Source organism: Leopardus geoffroyi, chromosome C1 (assembly GCF_018350155.1).
Source record: "Leopardus geoffroyi isolate Oge1 chromosome C1, O.geoffroyi_Oge1_pat1.0, whole genome shotgun sequence".
Lineage (NCBI taxonomy): Eukaryota > Metazoa > Chordata > Mammalia > Carnivora > Felidae > Leopardus > Leopardus geoffroyi.
Genome location: NC_059328.1, coordinates 149,921,912 through 149,943,443, shown reverse-complemented (window position 1 = coordinate 149,943,443; position 21,532 = coordinate 149,921,912). Strand labels below are relative to the sequence as shown.

The window sequence follows — 21,532 nt, the reverse complement described above, 5'->3', positions numbered from 1 at the left end:
CCTTCCTTTCTTGCTTTCTTGCTCATTTTAACTAGATAGACACTTCCATACCTAATTTATTTCCAATTTTGCATTCCTTTTCTTGAAGACGGCACCCCAAATCATATAATGTTTGGGCCCTTCACAATACAGATTTATCCCAGAATGGTATAATTGAATCTTCACCATAATCTTGAAAAGTGGATATTATCAGTATTTCACAGACTGGAAACTAAAGTGCTCAGAGATCAATCCCCAAGGATATACAGTAGGACCTAGCAGGGCTGCTGTTTGAACCCAGGTCTCTACACAAAAAATGTAAATTCTTCCCACTGCACCCGACTTCCTCCCATCATGGGTGTCATGTAGACTTTACAAAGGAAGCTCCAGACTCAGACAGAGCCTATGTTCATAGCAGGATTATTCACAATAGCCAAAAGGTGGAAGCAACTCAAATGGCCACGGACAGACGAGGAGATAAACAAAATGTGCTTTATCCACGCAGTGGAATACTATTTCTGAAAAAGGAGTGATATTCTAAAACATCTACAATGTGGGTGAGCCAACATTATGCTAAGTGAAATAAGTCACATATAAGAGACTTTAAAAAATTTTTTTTTAACGTTTATTTATTTTTGAGACAGAGAGAGACATAGCATGAATGGGGAAGGGTCAGAGAGAAGGAGACATAGAATCTGAAGCAGGCTCCAGGCTCTGAGCTGTCAGCACAGAGCCTGATGCGGGTCTCGAACTCACGGACCACGAGATCATGACCTGAGCTGAAGTCAGCCGCTTAACCGACTGAGCCACCCAGGCGCCCCAAGAGACTTTATTGTATGATTCTACTTATGTGAATTCCCTAGAATAGTCTAACTCACAGAGATAGAAAGAATGAGTTGTGGTTGACGGGGGCCAAGGACACAGCAAGTTATTGTTTAGTGGGTACAAAGTTTTGGTTTGGGATGATAAAAATTCTGGAGATGGATACTGGTGAAAGTCACAACAATGTGAACGTATTTAATTCCAATGAATTATACAGTTAAGAATGGTTACGGTGATAAATTTTATGTTATGTATATTTTACCACAAGAGAAAAAGTTAACTCCAGACTAGAATGTAAGACCTAGGCCACAAAAAATTTCACTAGCACTTAATATACCGTGGGCATTATTCACTAAGATGACAGGAAACTCTTCCATATCCTTCTTTAAAAGAATTTTTCTGAAAGTCTTGAATATGAGACAAACGTATCCACTTCCAGATTCTGCACTCCCTGAATTACACACATCCACAAGTCAGCCATAGTGTGCCGCAGAAGGCCTACCCTGCAGTGTGTCACATACATAAATGCATCAGGGTCAGACCCTAAGACAAAGCATCCATTTCCACTGTCTTCTTTCTTCTGTCTTCTACTCACTGTGAAACATTTTCTTAGAAAGACAACTACAGGTGGACTTGTCACTGGTACTTGAAATAAAGCAGGTAGTACATCCCAAGAGCTAGCAGTCCTCACTAAGGTCCCCGGAGTTTGAATTGGATGCCACCCAGGCTTACTCAGGAGTGTTTTGAGGTGCCTGGAGGCTGGCCCAACTGAGCCCTAGATTGTCATTCTCTAATATGGATGACTGGCTGCGTCTGGAGAGACCCAAGCCAATTATAGTGAGTCAGATGGGTTCACATGGCTTCCTGAAGTTAGGGCTCTGCTGAACTCAGCCCATTTCTGAATCTCAGAAGGAAAGGCTAGTTGAAGGGCAGAGTGTAAGAGCTGAGCTGTGTTACTTCCCCTGCCCCCCTGGCTCAGATCCTTTGAAGAAGGTCAGACCTTCAGAGTGAGAGCCCCAGGCAGGACTCTGAGCAATCAGAACAGTATAATTCTGTCCAAATTTTACATGATGGGACAGGATCTCTTGATTTTAAAGAATATACAGACTCCTTGGACACCCAACAAGTGATGGGAATTGGTTGTAAGAATACACAGTGCCCTAAAAGAGACAGGATCTTGTGAAACCCAGGAAGACCAAGCCTCAGAGACATTTGATCTGGACGGGCATGTGGGATCCATAGCAATTCTCAGCCTGTGCCATGCTTCCTCCTTGACAGAGTGAGTTTGCGGACCTGACTCTAGTGTCCTCTTCATGTGGTACAGGGGCCCTTCTCTGCTGCTTTCACTCTGATACTCTCAACCCACCACTTCATCTTCTGCTCATTATGGCTTTCCTCTACCTCGGGCTTCTTCCTCTTTTACCTTCTTGTAGCTGCCAGTTCCTCTAGACATTGATTCACTCCTGAAGCATCATTTTCCCTCTAACCGGATATCTTCTCCCTGCTAGCTTCAGCTTCAGCCTCAGTGCCAAATCCTTGATTTTTTAGTCTGTGCTTTCTAGTTCAAATTCCATATATAAAGGAACAGAAGTAATTAATCTGAGTGGCTTGGCTAAGGGGACACTGTTTTCATTTAGGATACCTCATGGGGTGCTGGTTAGCTCATGGAACAATGAGGGCCACTTCCATCTATAGGGGTACAGAGGGCAGGTACTTTCCAGGAGAAGGCACCAGGCACCACATCTTCAGGAAGCAAGGATGTTTTCTCTATGCCTTGTAGCCTGTTACAAATTATCTAGAGTGGTGCCCAGGTGAAAACAGAGTGGATGGATGTTTTCTTGTAGTATTGTTCTGCTTTATATTTTCTCTAAAGCATTTTTTCCACCCTGCCTTTTAAGCTTTCTGTCAACTCTCATCACCACCCAAGCAGGGGACACCTTTTCCCTCTCCTAATTATATTATGCAGTTTCCAAAAAGCATTCATTCATTTACTTATCAGTTTACTCAATATCCATAGAGTACCTGCTTTATAACAGGTAAAATTCTTGACAATGAAGATATAAAATTCATTCATTTACTTGATAAATATTAACTGACTACCTACAAAGTACTAGGCATTATGCTGTTTGCTGGGAATATAAAGATTAAGACACAGTCCCTGCCTGATATGGAGGAAGAATTCAATAAATACTTGTTGAATAAGCAAGTGCCTTAAAGGAGCTCCCAGCCTAGTGGGCACGAGAGGCAAGTATTAGGCAATTACAAGCAGAGTGAACAGGGCTGTCCTAGAGAAAGTCTGCACACAGAGGTCTGGAGAGACCATGAAGGTCCTCCTGTGGGTACTGATGTCTGCGCTGAGACCTGGCAGCGAGCTGAGGTAGCCAGTGAGAGGAATGAGATGAAGGCAGGGGCCTCCACGCAGCACAAAGGAATGTGCAAAGGCTTGGAAGTAAGGGAGGGAATTAACATTGAGGGGTTGCAATCGGAGACAGGATAGATAAAGCAGTGCAATTATGACTTTAAGAACTGGGATGGAAGTCTATACATGGGATGGTACAGGGTCCTCAATTTAAGCACAGAGTCGAACTCAGTGTCTGGAATTTCCCCAGGACCTTGCTGCGGCTGCCCGCATCCAGTTGGCAGAGGGGCATGAAGATGGCCTGGACCTGGTGTAAGCCACTCTCACTCATATTCCATTGGCATGAGTTAGTCACTGGAATTCTCTTAACTGCAAGACAGGCTGGCAGAGGTAGATTTTTGGTGGTGGCTAGATCCTTAGAGAAAACTTTCTAGGGAGTGGTCACATCCAGGGTTGTGCAGGTATCCTTGATCCCAGCTCGTCCAAAGTACCTGATGGTGGTTGCCAGGGAGGTCAGTGGGTACACAGACAGCTCAATGACTGGGGCGGCACTGGTCAGTCCAAGGTATTTTAGGCAGTCTTTTGGGGTGTAAGATTATCTTTCAAAATGAGATTTGACAGGGGCACCTGGGTGGCTCAGTCGGTTACGGGTTCGACTGGTTCAGGTCATGATCTCAAGGTCCATGAGTTTGAGCCCTGCATCGGGCTCTGCGCTGACAGCTCAAAGCCTGAAGCCTGCTTCAGATTCTGTCTCCCTTTCTCTGCCCCTCCTCCTCTCATACTCTGTCTCTCTCTCTCTCTCTCTCTCTCTCTCTCTCTCTCAAAAAACGTTAAAAATTTTTTTTTTAAAAATGAGATTTGACAATTGCATGTTTAGTCTATAGGAAAAGGTGGATTTCAAGTAGAAAATTGTCAAGAACTGTGAAGGACTTGAGATTTTCCTTGCAAGCTAACAAGTTAGCTTATCACAGATCCATGGGTGCTGACAGACACATGAGGTGCCTAGGTCAGAGATAATGGACTATGTTATTCACAACAATAGCAATGGCCAGAGGAACAGCACTTTCTTTTTACCAGTTCCCCAAGGCCAATTCCCAAGAGGTGACACAAAGGGGAAGAAGTGACACTTGCTCATGTGAATGCCTGTGTTACAAGAGAGGAGCCCCAAGCTTAGGGAAACCAAATCCTTTATAATGGGCAATAAGCATGCTTGCTCCTATTCTGAGGGTGACTCATCTCTGTCTTCCAAAGCTGGAAGCAATTTGCTCTTTGTCCTACAGACAGACACTATCTCTACCTTCAAAGGCTATTCACTTTGCAAACACCCTTGAAAAGATAATCCAGAACAAAAGCAGTCAGTGCCTCTGCTTGCAAGATATACACAAATGTGGGAGATACTTGGAGAATGGTCTTCCAGGAAAGAAGTTCCTGTTTAGCTAGAGGAGTGTTTTTTAGATAGCAGCTTCCTTTACTGGATCCTTCTGCTCCAGACCCCCAGCTATTTGCAGGCCCCAGGGTTTAGTTCTCAGAGCTCTTCCTTATCTACCTTCCCTTGCTTGGGATCTAATTCAGCTTAACTCCATGTTGATGGTCTCAAATTTACAGTTCACACTTCAAAACCACCCCCACTCCCAGACTCGGATACCAAGCTGCCTATGTGGCGTCTTCACTTGGTTATCTTCTAGAGGTCTCAAGCATAACGTATTTTTTAGTTCCATCCTCCATCATGTGAAACCTGATCTTTACCTAGGGTAACCCTTCTTAGGAAAGAGTATTATATATTCAGTTGCTCAGGCCAAAAATCTCTCTTCCATATGCACACCAATATTCCATAAGCCTTATTCTGTTTTCAAATTATAACCTGTATCTGCCTACCACTGTCCTCCTATATCATCAACACCCTAGTTTCAATCATTTTGTCTCTGTCCTCAACAATTGCCATAAATTTCTAATCAGCCTCTTGCCTTCTAATCTTCCCCCATACATTATGACCTCCATGGCAGCCAGAGTAATTCTTTTTAAATGCAAATCAAATAATATTATTCTGCTTTCGACCTTCCAATGACCTTGCAAACACATTTAGAATAAAGTTCAAGGTTGAGACTACATGCACTCTGGCCTCTGCCTCTAAATCTGACCTCATTTCCTACGCTTCTTATCCGTTTTTGTTCTCACTGTCTTTGACAATGCTGAGCACGAGGCTGTCTCAAGGCGTTTGCATTTGGTTGCCGAAGTCAGTTAGGGCTCTGTCAGATGTCAGCTGAGCAGAAAACTCTTCCCTGATTATCCTAAATAAAATAACATACCCTCTCTACCCCTCTTTCCTTTTACCCAGCTTTGTCATTTTTATTCAACTTCATTATTGCCTGATTTTAAGAAGCAGCTTAGACTATATGCTTCATGAGTCAAGAACTTGCTTTTGTTCACTGACATATCCTCTGCTTCTAGAACAGTATCTGGCACAGAGTAGATGTTCAATAAATATTTGCTGAAGGAATGAATGAATGAATGAATGACTGCTAATACTAAGTACAAATATGGAGACAATATCAAGGACACAGATATTTTGTGCCTCAAATATTTCTTCTTCAAGCTTTTATAAATCGACTGATTTTGTACAACTGTATTTTTCTCCCAAAAGGTATATCTTTCAGCTTTTTAATAATTCTAGTTTCTCTCTACAGGATTCTTGCCATGTTCTTTCATGTTCTTGTGTATGATGGAGTTCAAAATTGAACACAGCCTTCCGAGAAGAACCTGAGCAGTCTATAATTAGCTTTTCCCCTCTCCACAGAATTCGCATGCTTGTCTAGAAATACACCTTTAAAGGATAATCTCCCAGGACATAGGCCCAGCCACAAAGAAGCCTGTCCAAGGTCAGAGAGTTTAGAGAGTAACAAAGTGAATATTTGATTCTTACCGGTTTTCAGTTTTTACAAATCCCCAAACACTCTCCTGAATACATTGGGAAAATAGGCAATTAACCACATGAATTTAGCCATAGATTGTATATATTTTAAATTGGTCACTGTTTCTTTTAACAAGTAAATGCCTGCTATGGGCTAAGTGGCGAGTTAGAGGCTGGGACAGAAAGAAGAGCCTTTGATCCCTATCCAAAGGGATGCTGAATCCTAGGCACCACCATTTCTGTGTCCATTGCTGTTGTTGTGAAATTATCTACTCTGGGTCTAATTTCATTTTCATATATTATATTTATTTCCAATAACACTTTTTAATTGAGAATTCTATGCTGAGGGGGCTCCTGGGTGGTTCAGTTGTTTATGTGTCTGGCTGTTGATACCAGCTCAGGTCATGATCTCACAGTTTGTGTTTGAGCCCCGCGTCAGGCCCTGTGCTGACAGCATGGAGCCTGCTTGGGATTCCCTCTCTCTCCTCTCTCTCTGCCAATCCCCTACTTGTGCCCTCTCTCTTTCAAAATAAATAAACTTAAAAAAAAAGAATTCTATACTCATGAAAAAATATCTTTCATCCAATATGAAAAACAAAGGAGCAGTGTTTTGCTTTCCCTAGTCTGCCTTCTAGTTTGACTGTAAAATGAATTTTATTTTTCAGAGTTCATTTCAATTTTCTGCAAAGGATTTAACAATGGAATACAAAAATCTCAGGTATCTGCCTTTAGCTTATTTTTAAAACCCTTTTTACATAGAAGTTATAGCCTTGTATTTTATGTATCACCTTTACTGTTGCCATTAAATTAAAACTATTTTAGGAAAAACTTTAGATTCTAGTTCCATTGCTCTTTTGACATTTCATTGATTACTATTTCACTAAAGATATTAACTTTCTCTAGGGTGCAGAGAGACTAAGAGAATTTATACAAAAATTTCTACTGAATGAATTTCCCCACCTTCTTGGTGATTGTACGTACACCTGCCTTCCTTATAAGGAGAACAAGGAAGTAAATCATGTTGAAGTTGCTTTTAAACACAGCTTTCCTTCTTTACCTGTCCAGGTAGCCTGTTTTCATTTCAGTCTTAATGAAAACTTTTAAATTTACATCTCAAGTTTCTTTTCAAAGCAGCGTAAGTAGTATTTAAAATTTTACACCTCAAGAAAAGAAAGACTTTAACGATGTTCAGCTTTGGTCTTGTAATGTTGAAGGTAATTCATTTTTTAATCTGTCTGCACAGCGAGAACTGAAACGAATGGGGATTGAACTGCTTTGCCTGTTCTTTCTATTTCTAGGAAGGAACGATCACGTACAAGGTAAGACCTAAGCTCTCCGATATATTGCTTTCGCGGTATGCTTGACAAACCTGTCATTTGGTTCAGAAACTAGATCTGAAGTCATTTTTTATTTGATCTGTTCGTTTGCTCGTTGCCATTGAAGGAACACTAACAAATTACAGGCGGAGGCAGGGCTGTTCCCACAGCAAATGCTCTAGGCTTCAGGTAAATAAATACAAAGGTTGCGTGGGCATCTTAATGAGGAGAATTAAACAGCTTTTCTACACAATAGGGCTCCTTAATACCTTCGTGACAACCATCTTGGTAACTTTTCTAGCTATTCTATTGTACAAGGTCTTCCGCTTAAGAGTAATAATCTTGAAAAAGAAGACCTTATTTTAAGAATAAAAAAATAACACATTTAAGAGAGAAGCATTTTTAATGGTTGCAAATAATTTCTAAAAATTAAAGTGGATGATAGTGAATGAGGCTAATAAATTGAATGATTCTAACTTTGTGAAAGCTGAGATAGTTTTATATTTCAAGAAAAAAAAAGAATGATCATTTTGGCTAAAAAGACATAAGTGTTCTCAATGCGACGGATGTAAAATATGAACTTTTTAACGAGCTGCCAAAATTTCAAGGACTGATCTTTGAAGACTAAAATTGACTTTGATGTTGTTTCATTCATGTATTTTAAGAGCCATCCTTCTTTCTCGTAAGTGGAGTGACCGAAAGTGTGCTGAATCCCTTGTGTCTTGCTGGGTTTAAACACAGGTGGCTGTGCTATGGGAGGTGCAGAAACCTGTGAAGACTGCTTACTCATTGGACCTCAGTGTGCCTGGTGTTCTCAGGAGGTAAAACAAATGACCTCATCGTGTTTATAAAAACTGCAGTTATACTTCCTGCGGATTCCATCGATGATTATTCTGATAGTTTTCTGCTTTCTGTGGGGTATAGGAGCGAAACAAATCAGGAAAGAAAAATGTAAGCTTTAGTAGATCACAGTGTCATTCACGTGATTACTCTCAGAAACAATTTGCGGAAGTAGTGAATGTCAAATCATTGTGAAAAATACCTAACTCGGGATCTTTTATTAACCTGATCCCTCCTCTTATTTTAAAGTCGCTTCTAACCGGTTACATGTCAAATGCCAAGGCTCTGAGTAATCAGAGATCACGGAGAGGATATTTTCTAAAGTTAAACATACATTTAACTTCAATCGCATAGTTGCACTCTGTCTAAGGATCCATTCGGAGCCACCGCCGGGTTCTAAGAGATGTCTTCCAGGTTTGGGGCAAATTTTAGTATTCAGACAGTATCCAGTTCTTTTAAAAATTAAGCTTTCATGAGCTTGGTGACTCTGTACCACACTGATGACAAAGCCCGAAACAGACATTCCTTATCTGATCAAACGGAAAACTATGTAAAAGTAGTATAAGGGGGTGGGGGCACATGTAACAAGGAATCCTAAGTCACTGCCTCCTGTGACACCTTAGAGCCATCTGTAAATGATTCCTGAGCTGTCTTAACTCTTCCTGGATTTAAAACAATTCTCTACTGAATCTCACAAAAAGAATCTGAACACAAATCAAAGCATACAAACGCCAAGTTCAGCAAGAACTGAGTAGTATGCTCAAAGGGGAACAAACCTGAGTGCCTGGCTCAGGAGTAGGCTATAATTACTAAATCTCAAATTCCAAGTTGAGTGTATACCATGGAGGAAAGCCTCACAGACACAGAGCACAAACCCAGCTCACTCCCCCACTACTGTTCTGACTGATGGGACATACATACACATGTGAGGGAGTTACGCTTTTTGTAAACTCATATATCAAAAGCAGTTTTGAGAATATACAAAGAGGAAAACCCACATTTTTTTATGTTGACTCTCTGAAGAAGATGGTGTTAATTTCATGCCAGAGACCCACAACGACAAATCAGTCTAACAATACGCCTACCTGTAGATTTTTATTTAAATGTATGATTTTAGCACTCATTAGAGGGAGCTTCGTAAGTCACTCCTGAATAGCTTTACTTGTGCATGACACTTGTTAGTCACATTATTGTCAATTTTCAAAGGCAGAGTATTCTGAACACACTCTAACAGGAGAAGTAGTTACATCAGTTGAGACAACTGAAGCAAACAGTACACGAGGCTTCTGTTTAGAGTAGGTTGGAAAAAAAAAAATAGGTTCTATGGTTAACATCACCTCTGACACTTTGGCCAACACTGGTTACAGGTGGTGGCAGCAATATTGTGTTGAGAAGCGTTCTGAGGCCTTGTCAAGCCACTGTTTGCCTTGGATATAGCATGGGAAGTTACAGCGTTTGCTATGCTTAGTCTAGGGCCTCAAATATGTACCAGGCCTCACTGACAAATAATGAATTCTAAAAAATCAATTTCAGAAGAAATGTAACCTTTCTAGTTGGTGAAATAGCTAGAGTGGCTTAGAATTCTAAGAGATGAGGAAAACCCTATGAGCTTTGGTTTGCTTCTTTCCAAGCATGACAGTCCATGAGCCTCAAATTTGATGTTGCCTAGAACTTCAGTAGCTCTAGAGCAGCTGTGCTGTGGGGTAAGACAGGTAATTATCTCTCAACTCCATCTGGGTCAATGTTGCAAGGTTGTTTCTAGCCTGGAAACATCATCTCACTGCCTCCTGTTACCAAGTGGATCAGAAGGGGCCTGGGAAACTCCTGAGTCCTACACAAAAAAGTAGTCTTTTACACCATATTCTCTCTGCTTCCCTTCTCCACTTCCAAATCTTGGAGAAAAGTTCCAAAAGACCTTGAACTGGAATACTTTCAGACACTGAGTTTACAGTCCCCAAGAGGTCAACTTTAGTGAAGTAAGGCCTCAATAGAGGGGTAATGAATGTATCCACAAGTTAAGCCAGAACAGAGAGCTAGATGGGGAGATGTCACAATCTTTGCCCTTTCAGAACCCACAGGAAAGGCTTTCTTTGTCGTCAGATTTGATAACAGACACACGGAGAGCTAAGACAGTCCAGGAGCCTACAGGTCAATCCAAGCAGATATTTTCATGGAATAATATTAACTTTATCAACCAACTGTTTCAAGGATCTGGTGGTCATGGCACAGAGCTTTAAAGAAGTGAGCATTAAGAACAAAATAGCAACACAAACAAATAAACAACTGGTAGGGGAATTCAACTGGTTATAATTAAAAGGAGAATCCAATTTTACTCAGAATTTCACTGGCAGAATTCTCTGGTTATTCTGCTATAACTTAATTTTAGGCCTACAATTAACATCAGGCACATGGGGATATGATATACTGAGTATGGCAAGCTGCCTAACTAGCAAAACAAGCAAAAAAAAATTTTGTCTTATTTTTCTCTTTATTGTTTTTTTTTTCTTGTTTTAGAATTTTACCCATCCATCTGGACTTGGAGAAAGGTGTGATACCCCAGCAACTCTTTTAGCTAAAGGATGTCAACTAACCTTCATCGAAAACCCTGTCTCCCAAATAGAAATACTTACAAATAAGCCTCTCAGTGTAGGCAGACAGAAAAATAGTTCTGACATTGTTCAGATTGCACCTCAAAGCTTGACTCTTAAATTGAGACCAGGTATGTTGTGATTTACACGAGCATTGGCTCATGTAAATAAATCTACCGTCACATATGGTAATACCATTATTAAGCTAATAGATCTGGTACCATGTTACATATCATGATTATTATGAGTCAGAGTTCCCATTCTTAAGGAAATAGAGAATCTCTGGCCTAATACTCTTCTTCATTCACATTGGTCACTCACACTCCAAATGCATCACTAAAATAAGCTTATCTAATAGTAAGCATTTGAATTGCTCAAATGTTGTTAGGGCCTACCTCACATTTCTTCAAGAACTGTAATGTAGCTTTAAACACCTCTTTATTTTCTTCTCCCTGGCTAAAACCACATACAAAAAATTCAGCTTATCTTCCATCTAAATGGATGCTAGTTCTCCCAAGGAGATATAAAATATCCTAACTTTTACCTCCTTTAGTAGCTCTAAACTCACTGCTGAAAGATTTTTCATGGGCTCATTCACTTGTAAACTTGACCAGGTAGTTTATGAAATCCTCAGTACCCTCAGCAAGTTCTTATTGGTATGAAGTAGCCAGTTGGCCCAGTAAATGGCTATTCACAAGTAAGTCTCAATGTATTTTTCATCTAAACATTTATTTATTTTTGAGAGACAGAGTGAGACAGAGCACGACTGTGGGAGGGAGAGTACACAGAGAGAGGGGGGGTACATAGAATCCAAAGCAGGCTCCAGGCTCTGAGCTATCAGCACAGACCCTGATGTGGGGCTTGAACTCACGGACCGTGAGATCATGACCCCAGCTGAGGTCAGACGCCCAACTGACTGAGCCACCCAGGTGCCCCAGTCTCAATGTATTTTTAAGGACTTTCTTTTCTTACATGGGCTTTGCAGGTAGTGAACAGACCCTGCAAGTGCAAGTCCGCCAGACAGAGGACTACCCAGTGGACTTGTATTACCTCATGGACCTCTCAGCCTCCATGGATGATGACCTCAACACAATCAAAGAGTTGGGCTCCCTGCTTTCCAAGGAGATGTCTAAATTAACCAGCAACTTTAGACTGGGCTTCGGCTCTTTTGTGGAAAAACCCGTCTCCCCTTTTATGAAAACAACACCAGAAGAAATCGCCAACCCTTGCAGGTAAGTAAATGATTCTCTGGCATCTTTGAACACTGATTTTCTGTAGAGATGGCCCTGCTCTGAGTGGCACTTGCCAGGAGCTTGCTAACTCCCTGGCATTTCCCTCCTGCCAGGTTGGATCTTGGCAGCTCTCTCAGTTGTCCGGGCATTTTGGAACCAAGGTGACCTCATCTTAATACCTGGTTCTGGCCTTGGGTTCTCTCAGCATCCTCACATCTGTCTTCCTGTGTAGAATCTTTTTTCAGGAGTGGCAAATTTGGCTTTGTGTTCTGCAGACAGGGGAAGTGACTCTTTCACTATAAGTTTCAATGGCCTGTGTCCATCTACAACCTCTTAGAGACCTTCTATTCCCAAAGGCCGCCTCTTTCTGAGGCTCTTTGACAGTAACCCATACTTTCTCAGAGTATTTTTCTCCATGGCCATGATTTCTGCCAAAATAACAATTTATACAGTTCCCTCTGACATACTTCGGGAAATGTGGATTTCTCTTATCGCTTGGCTTTCTCCTATTATTTCCAGCCTTCTCTACTACCCAATTCAGTAGGAAAATAAGCATTATGGACTCTATTGTAACCTGCTACTGTCAGCTATTAAAACCATGTGTTATCCAGGTGATGGTCAAGGGAAAGTTGCTTTGTGATGGCATATGTGTACAGTCAATGACACGTTCAAAATCAAATGATTCAACATCCTTCTATTAAAAAGAGCTACCATTTGCTGTGTGCCAGACACTGTGCTACAGGTTGCACACACATGACCTCATTCAATCTTCATAATAACAGCAGTTCAAAGCAGGTTTTATCATCCTTCTACTCAGAGGAAGTAACAGAGGCTCTGAGAGGTTAGTAATTTTCCCAAGGCCACATGACTAATCAGTGATCTGTACCAAAATCTGGGTTGGTCTAAAACCAAGCCCCTTACTACTATGAATCCAGTATATATGCAACGCCTTTCCAAAAGTATATTGACTTTTAATACTTTTATACACCCAAGGCATCAATCTCTAAAAGACAAGCACCTTTATAATATCATTTAAAAACTTTTCAGTGTGGTTCCCAACTAGAATCTGACATAGACAAAGATAATTTGACCATGAAAGGAACTCATCACTGATTGTAGCTGTTAGGAATTGTGTTTGGTTGCAAGCACCAGAGACACTAGCTTAAAAAGGGAAGGTTTTTGGTTTTTGTTTTCTTTTTCACATGAAGGGAGTCTAGAAAAAGGCAATTCAAGGCTGGTATGGCAGCTCCACACATCAGGGATCTGGGCCTTATCTGCTTTTCCCTCTCCCATCATTGACTCTTGGATTTTATCTTCGAGGCCCAAGGAGTTTTCAGGGATGCAACTCATTACTTCTTCATTCCAGGCAGTAAAGAAAGAGGAAAAGAGGGGCAGATCAATAAAAGTCACTGCCTTTCTCCCCACCTTTTATTTCGAGGTATCACTGACACGCACCAAGATGCCATACATCAGAAATGTTCAGTTTGATGAGTTTTGACAATTGAATATACCAGTGTAATTACCACATAAAACATGATGTAGAACATTTCCATCACCTCAGAAAGTTTCTTTGTGCCACATTATAGTCGGTTCTATTCGTCTAGAGGTAACTGCTTTCTGATTTCCATAATTTAGATTGGTTTTGCCTATTCCTGGATTTCATATAAATGAAATAATATAGTATACACCTTTTGTTTCTGGCTTCTTTTATTCAATATAATATTTCTGAGACTCATCCATGATTTTATGTTGATCAGTAGCTTGTTCCTTTCGGTTTTAAGTAATAGTCCGTTGTATGGATTTACTACACTTGGTTTATTCATTCTTTCATTGATGGATATTTGGGTTGTTTCCCATTTTTTGCCTATCATGAAAAATGCTGCCATGATCACTTGCCACTAAATCTTTGTGTGTATGTATGTTTTTATTTCTCTTGGATAGATACCTAGAGTTGGAGTTACTAAATTGTATGATAAGTGTAGTTTTAATTTTTATTTTTTTATTTTTTTAATTTTTTTTAATTTTTTTTTTTTTCAACGTTTATTTATTTTTGGGACAGAGAGAGACAAAGCATGAACGGGGGAGGGGCAGAGAGAGAGGGAGACACAGAATCGGAAACAGGCTCCAGGCTCTGAGCCATCAGCCCAGAGCCTGACGCGGGGCTCGAACTCACGGACCGCGAGATCGTGACCTGGCTGAAGTCGAACGCTTAACCGACTGCGCCACCCAGGCGCCCCTTAATTTTTAAATAAACTATCAGATTGTTTTCCAAAGTAGATTTGCCATTTTGCATTTCCATCAGCAGTGTGTTCCAATCATTCCAAATCCTTGATAACACTTAGTACTGTCAGTCTTTCCAGTTTTAGCCATTCTGATAGCTATGTATATTATTGTAGTTTTGATCTGCATTCCCCTAATAACAAATGATGTTGAGCATCTTTTCATGGTTTTCCTTCCATTCTCATATCTTATTTTGTGAAGTATTTTTTCAAGTTTTTTGCCGATTTTTAAAAATTAAATTCTTTTCAATATTATGTTATATAATTTCCTTGTATATCCTGGATAAAAGTTCTTTGTCAAATATATGGATATAAGTTCTTTGTCAAATATATGTTTCACAAATATTTCTTCCCTGTTTGTGGGTTGTATTTTTATTTTTCTAGCAATGCCTTTGGTCAAGCAAAAGTTTCTAATTTTGTGGGAGTTCCATTTTTCAATTTTTAAATTTGTGGCTAGTGTGTTTTTTTGTCCTAAAAAAAATCTTTACCTTAGCAAATATCCCAAATATTCTTCCTATTTTTCTTCTAGAAACTTTACGGTTGAAGCTTTTGCATTTAGGTCTATGACCTCAAATTGGTTTTTGTATTTAGAATGAGGAAAAGGCTTAGGTTCATCTTTTGTTTTCATGCAAATACCCAATTGCTCCAGCACTATTTGTTAAGCAAGACTTTCCTTTCCCCATTGAATTACCTTTATATCTTTGTTAATAAGTAATTGACTATATATGTATGAATGTAATTCTGGACACTCCATTCTGTTCCCCTGATCCATTGAATACACCCATGTAACCACCAATGCCTTACAGTCTTTATTACTACAACTTTATAAACAGTCTTAAAATCAGGAGCGTAAATTCTCCAACTTTGTTCCTCTTTTGTTTTGCTATTCTAGATCCTTTGCATTTCCACAGAAATTTTAGAATCACATTGTAGATTTCTTCAGAAAATATGCTGAGATTTTGATTGGAATTGCATTGAAATGATAAGTCAATTTAAGGAGAATGGACATCTTAAAAATACTGAATGTTCCAATCATTGCATATGACATATATTTTCATTCATTTAGGTCTTGTTTACTTTCTTTCAGCAATGGTTTGTCATTTTCAGGGTAGATATCCTATACATCCTTTTTTTGATTTATTCCTAGGGTTTTTTTTTTTTTTTAATTCTGTTGCTAAAGGTATTTTCTACTTGTTTGTTGATAACATATAGAAATGGAATTATTTTGCATATTCACATTGCATTCTGCAGCCTTGATAAATTTTTCTCATTGGTTCCAGTCTAGTTTTTTATAGATTTCTTAGAATTTTTTATGTACATGATCGTGTCATTTATAACAACCTCTTCCTCTTCCAATACTTATGTCTCTTCTTTCTTTTTCTTGCCTTGTTGTACTGCTTAGGGTCATTAATACAATTTTAAATAGAAGTGGAGAATGATGTTACTTAACTTGCTTGTGATCTTAGGAGGGAATCTTCAATGTTTCACTATTGGTTATATTATCAGCTACTGTTTTTTGTTTTGTTTTGTTTTGTTTTTATTCCTTTTATCAGATCAAGAAAGTTCTTTTCTATTCCTTATTTGGTAAATTTTTAAAAAATCATAAATGGATGATGAATTTTATTTCCTTGATTTAAGGAGTTTTGCCACAAATTTTCCCCAATTCCTTATACTTTCATCTCATTGGCCAGGACTTGTTACATAGCCATGGCTAGTTGCAAAGGAAGTGTATTGCTACCCCAAATGAAGCCAGATTTCTGGTAGTAGAGAAGAATAGCAGTTCTGGCAAGACTCAACAAAGAGCTTTCTAGAGAATAGATTTATGCTGCATATTAAATAGTAAGGTATGATTACTATTATCAATTGTTTGATTCACTTGTGAAGGGAAGTGAACTTGGTTCTAACAGCCTCCCAAAGCATTTCTGATGCTCTGGCCCTCATATATATATATTTAATAGAGAATGTTGTATTTGTTTAAAATGTGTATTTATTTATTTATTTTTAATTTGTATTTATTTAGATCTCTGGTATGTTAAGCTTTGGTAGAAAGTCTAGTAGTGCATTTTCATCTAGGATTACAAAGTCCAACCTCTGCCCCAGGGGCTTAGTCAAAATCATTCTTTCTGTCACAGGCCAGATAAGAGGTAGTAACATCAAGTACAATAATGACCATGGGAACCAATGAGTAAGGACTGTTACCAGAGAAAACAATTAAAATTAACAAACCAATGGCTCAGCTAAGTTGGCAGCCCATCATCTAACAATAAGACCCTGTCCTTAATCAGGTTCCTAGAAAAAAGGAAGCAGTTTGGCTTTTTATAGCTCTGACAACATTTCATTCATGCATTCATTTATTCATTAATTCATTCAACAAAAATTTACTCTGCTCCAACTATGTAACAAGCCTTGTGCCAGGCATGGAGATATCTGGAAGAAAAAGACTTACACTCAGTCCTCAAAAAGCTGAAATTCTTTGAGAAGCAGGCACACAGTATTAGCATGGTCATTAAAAGCATGGGCTTTGCCATCAGCCCTGCATTAGGTTCAGATTTGTCTACTCACTTGTAACATCAACTTAAGTGAACATTTTCACCCTTAAAGCTTCAGTTTGGATTAACCATACCGATCACACAGAGTGGTTGTAAAGACTGGGTGAGGTAATGAAGCATTTGGTACTGGCCTTGACCTTGAAGTTCTCCGTAAGTGGTAGTTACTACCAACATCAACAGAGTGAAGTTAGGGGGAGAGCAGAGCATTGCACAAGCTGTGGTGAATGGAGTTCTAAAGGAGAATCATCCATTTGATCTCTTGAAAAGTCAATATTTTCCAAAGGTGTTTCTTTTATTCTTGTTTGCAAAATTTGCCATTAGTTAAAATTATAAATAATGAGTTATTTCCTGCAGTATTATATTTTTTCCTTGCCTTTCACACCCCTAATTCTCCCAGTTTCTCTGTCCAGATACCACCCCCAGACATATACTCACCAAGAACTCAAATACCAAACATAATAGTCAATCCTTTGATCAATCCAAACCTCATAATTATGAAATAAAATGTTCTTTGGTAGGAAGGCAATAAGAGGATAGAGTAAAGAGTTCTTCAGACCTGGGTTTAAACCCTAACCTTGGACAAACAACTTACTGTCTTTTAGTAGGTCTCTTCCCATATAAATGAGGATAATAATATTCATGTCCTAGGATAATCATGACAATTGAATGAGGTCAGAATATAACAAACATTCAAAACAAGTATTAATTTTCTTTCTCTCATCCATACTTAGTATTTCTAGTTTTTTTTAAGTAGAGTCCTCACAATTTTAGACCTCAGGACTTTCTTATCTTTTCAAAAATTAAGATCCCATAAAGCTTTAGTTATGTGGGTTGTATCTATCAAAATTCAGCATCTTAGAAAATAAAACTGAGAAATTTTTTAAATGATTATTTATTGATTCATTTCATAATTCCAATAAGAAACATGCCGTACATTATTATAAAATCACATCTTTATAAAAAAAATTTATATTTTTCATAACAAGACAAAAATCAGCAAGAAGAGTGGCACCGTTTTACATTTTTACAAACCTCTTAAAATATCTGGCTTGATAGAAAACAACTGGATTCTCATGTCTTCTTCAGCATTTAATCTGTTGCAATATTTTGTTTTGGTTGAATTCCATGAAGAAAGTCAAATCTCTCCTAGATTTATAGTCGGAAAAGAGAGAAGCATTTAATAGCTTTTTACAATGTCTGTGGACATTCTTCTTTGATACTACATTCAAACTGGACAAGACGTAAAAGTTAGTTTCAAGTGGAGTCTGAAACAATATCAACGAACTTTGCGTAAAGCCATTGTTCTGTCTTGCACTTTGAATGGCTGTTTTACCCATGTATGTGATTTTGTAATATACTTCGGTAATTTGGAAAATATTTTTTCAGTGAATTATGTAGATCTTCCAAGTCTCCTAACACAGTATTGAAAAACGTCACATTTGTTAATATCACCACAAATCTCATCAGAGAAGTCTTCAAGTCCTGAGAAGCTATTAATCTCATGGGTAGCAGATTAAAATTTTCCAGAATTCTAATTTTCTAGTTACCTCAAATTTTATCATTGGCAACAAATACTGACAGCTGTTTTCCTTGAAGGACAGGTTTTCCTTATGTTTAAGAACATATCTGCTACATACCCAAGTTGGAATAATAGTTTGGCTGGCACACATTCTTTCAGGTAAAAATCTTCTATAAAAAAAAGGGCCAGTTGAGTTCAAACAACTGCAGACGTTTTTTGTCACTGTGAACATTGTCCTTCCGTGTGCTGCAGAAATTTTGTATGCATTTGTCCCATGTGGTTACACAGAAACACTTTATTTATTATTTATTATTTTTTTAATTTTTTAAGTAGGCTCCATACCTAACGTGGGACTCAAACTGATGACCCCGAGATCAAGAGTCGCATGCTCTACAAACTGAGCCAGGCAGGCGCCCCAGAAATATATTTTTTTAAAAACACGTGTTCAAGGGTGTAGACTTAATAAAATGAATAACTTTTACTGCTTTATCAAAGATAACCAAGTAAAACTAGCAACTTTATTATGATGGTAAATGCTTGCCAGTAAAAATCGTAAGAACCATTACTAGCCAGGTTTGAGCCATTGCCTTGATCTCCAGCACCAGCTGTTTTACTCACCACTGCTTTTGCAGCATCAGTGCAAATGTCAACACAGTGAAAAAGACAAATAACATCTTTTATTATTATCAGAAAATAGTTCGACCCGATGGCCTCTCTGAAAATGTCTCAGGGACCTATGTGGGTCTGTGCACCACACTTTTAAAACCTGTTTAATCTAATCTCTAATGCTTTTAGGAGTAGTTTCTTTCTTTATCTTCTTTGGATATAGGGTCACTAAAAAATTTTATTACACCATGTAAAGAATGCTGAAGTGGCTTACAGTTTTTAAAGTTTTCCTTATGCTATTGTTTAAGATACACTAACAAAAATGTATTTTCCCCATTTTCATATTTGTAGATAGGTTGTAATATGCATTTTAAAATATTTAATAGCACAAAGGTCAAATTTTCTCCCTCTATCAAACATTTTGAGAGATTTCTTTTTTAACATCATTCCACATGTGCTATGTTTTGTTTTGTGGGTTTTTTTAATATGATGCCAACAATGAGGTATTCACTATAGTTTTGCAAAAGAGGAAGTAGAACCATGAAATGCTTAGATTTCTTACATGTGCACACACACAAACACATATGAGTGTACAGAACAGTTTCTTATTGCAAAGGCAATAACTAGCCCATGTGAGAATACAGACAAAAAGAGGAAAATGGAAATTATTTCTAATTCCACTCAAAATGATGGTGTTAGCTATTTGGTATGTATCATTGTAATCTTAGTTTGTGTACATTTATTTAAAAGTCTAACAAAAAATGTAGATAGTATTTTTGCATATTGTGTTTCACAATAATTCTGCAGTTTATTTTTTAAATTTATTTATTTTGAAAGAGAGAGAGCACAAGCAGGGGGCAGGGGGGAGAGCAGAGAGAGAGAGGGAGAGAGAGAATCTCAAGCAGGCTTGCTGCTGTCAGCACAGAGACAGATGCAGGACTTGATCTCACCAACTGTCAGATAACGACCTGAGCCGAAATTAAGTCAGATGCTTAACCAACTTAGCCGGCCAGGTGCCCTTATTCTTCGTTTTAAATGAAAATCTATTGTTATCTAGGGACTCAAAATAAAATTATTTGGTAATGAGTACCTACTTCTTTCAATTGCTATGCCAAGAAAATAACAGCCCAATATGAGCATTCGTTAGAGGAAAGACTCTGACCAAAACAGGGGGAGTCTCTAATCAAAATTTCCTGGCATGACCCAAGCCTGCCATTCTGCTTTGCTTTAGCTACCTCGGTCTCCCAGCACACATGTGTGTTTACTGAATTAAACTAGAATTTCATTCCATTTTCCAAAAGCATGCATTCTAGTAAGATCTGCCTAGCAATTCTTACCAACAAAGATGTACATTTCTTACAAAAAGATAGGATTGCTAGTTTCTTTGGTTTCAGAAGATGTTCAAATGTCACTTTTGTACAGTGTGAGCAAGCAGCCCCAAATAAAAGGTTAAACTAACAATTTTCAAGAATACTTAGTTCATAGGGACAGCGGTGCACTTCACATAGTTGCATACTTTTTATCTCGTGTAACCTCCACAAGAACTTCGTCAAGTAGGCACACCAGTCTCATTTTACAGATGAAGATACTGAGGCCCAGCAGTGTGAAGTAACTTGCCCAACGATAGATCACCTCTCAGTCTTTTTATTCTAAATCAAATGCATTTTCTTCCAGCACACAACTACGTTAAATGCTATTGGAGCAATTGGAACAAATGATAAATTATTGTCATTTCATAGGTAACGATTTGAAAAAAAAAATTAAACATCTTCCTCATATAACTCTTTAAAATACATCTCATATTTGAAGGTTGAAAACAAACCTGACTACATAAAGTTTTAAGGTATATATCCAAAAACAGCATACACAAAATTAAAATACAAACCACAAAGGCAAAAGGTTCATATTTTTAAGGGAAATGGTTCTTAAAATTTAGTTAGAAAATAAAAAAAATACCCCAATAAGAAAATGAGCAAAGGATGTAAGCTGGCAATTGGCAAAAGAAGAAATACAAACTGCCCACAAATATGAACAAGTGCTCAGTCTTAGTAGCAATAAAATAGAAATTAAACCTTAAATTAAGATGCCATTTTTAACTAATCAACTGGTATATTTTTGTTTTGTTTTGCTTTCTTTTGTTTTGTTTATAACGATGTAACTGATACAAACTTTTTGGAAAGACATTTGCTAGTACGGATTGAAAAGTAACCCAGCAATTTCTCTGGAGTCAATTCTCAGCAGAGATACAGCATAGCCTGCAAAGGTGTATGCAAAAGGATCACAACATTATCTGATTATGGAAAGATTTATGAAACAAAATTTTATTAACAGATTATCAAATAAACTGTGATATATCTCATAACTTAACATTTATGTTTTTATTTTCTTCTTTATACTTATATATTAACTCAAATTTTCTTCAGTGAACCTGTATTAATATTTGATCAGTAAAAAACATACAATTCTTGAGATGCCATTGGCCAAATCTGTGATCTGTTGTCAAGTCTGTGCTAGACTTTGTGTAAAAGTGATTTA

At 38.2% G+C, this 21,532-nt stretch overlaps 1 protein-coding gene across 4 annotated transcripts in view; it reads left to right on the top strand.

Annotated features, from left to right (window-relative positions):
* The window catches only part of ITGB6 (integrin subunit beta 6), a 131,414-nt gene that overhangs the window by 48,765 nt on the left and 61,117 nt on the right, over positions 1–21,532 (top strand). Inside the window, exons 2-8 of one of the 4 annotated variants that reach the window (XM_045479968.1) lie at positions 5,955–6,036; positions 6,734–6,786; positions 7,134–7,203; positions 7,312–7,387; positions 8,126–8,205; positions 10,739–10,943; positions 11,798–12,044. In XM_045479968.1, coding sequence (XP_045335924.1) covers positions 7,159–7,203; positions 7,312–7,387; positions 8,126–8,205; positions 10,739–10,943; positions 11,798–12,044 — 653 coding nt within the window. In that variant the 5' untranslated portion in view covers positions 5,955–6,036; positions 6,734–6,786; positions 7,134–7,158. Of the gene's footprint in view, positions 1–5,954; positions 6,037–6,733; positions 6,787–6,971; positions 7,204–7,311; positions 7,388–8,125; positions 8,206–10,738; positions 10,944–11,797; positions 12,045–21,532 lie in introns of those variants that run through there. The other 3 variants (XM_045479967.1, XM_045479969.1, XM_045479970.1) reach the window with 3 other exon arrangements.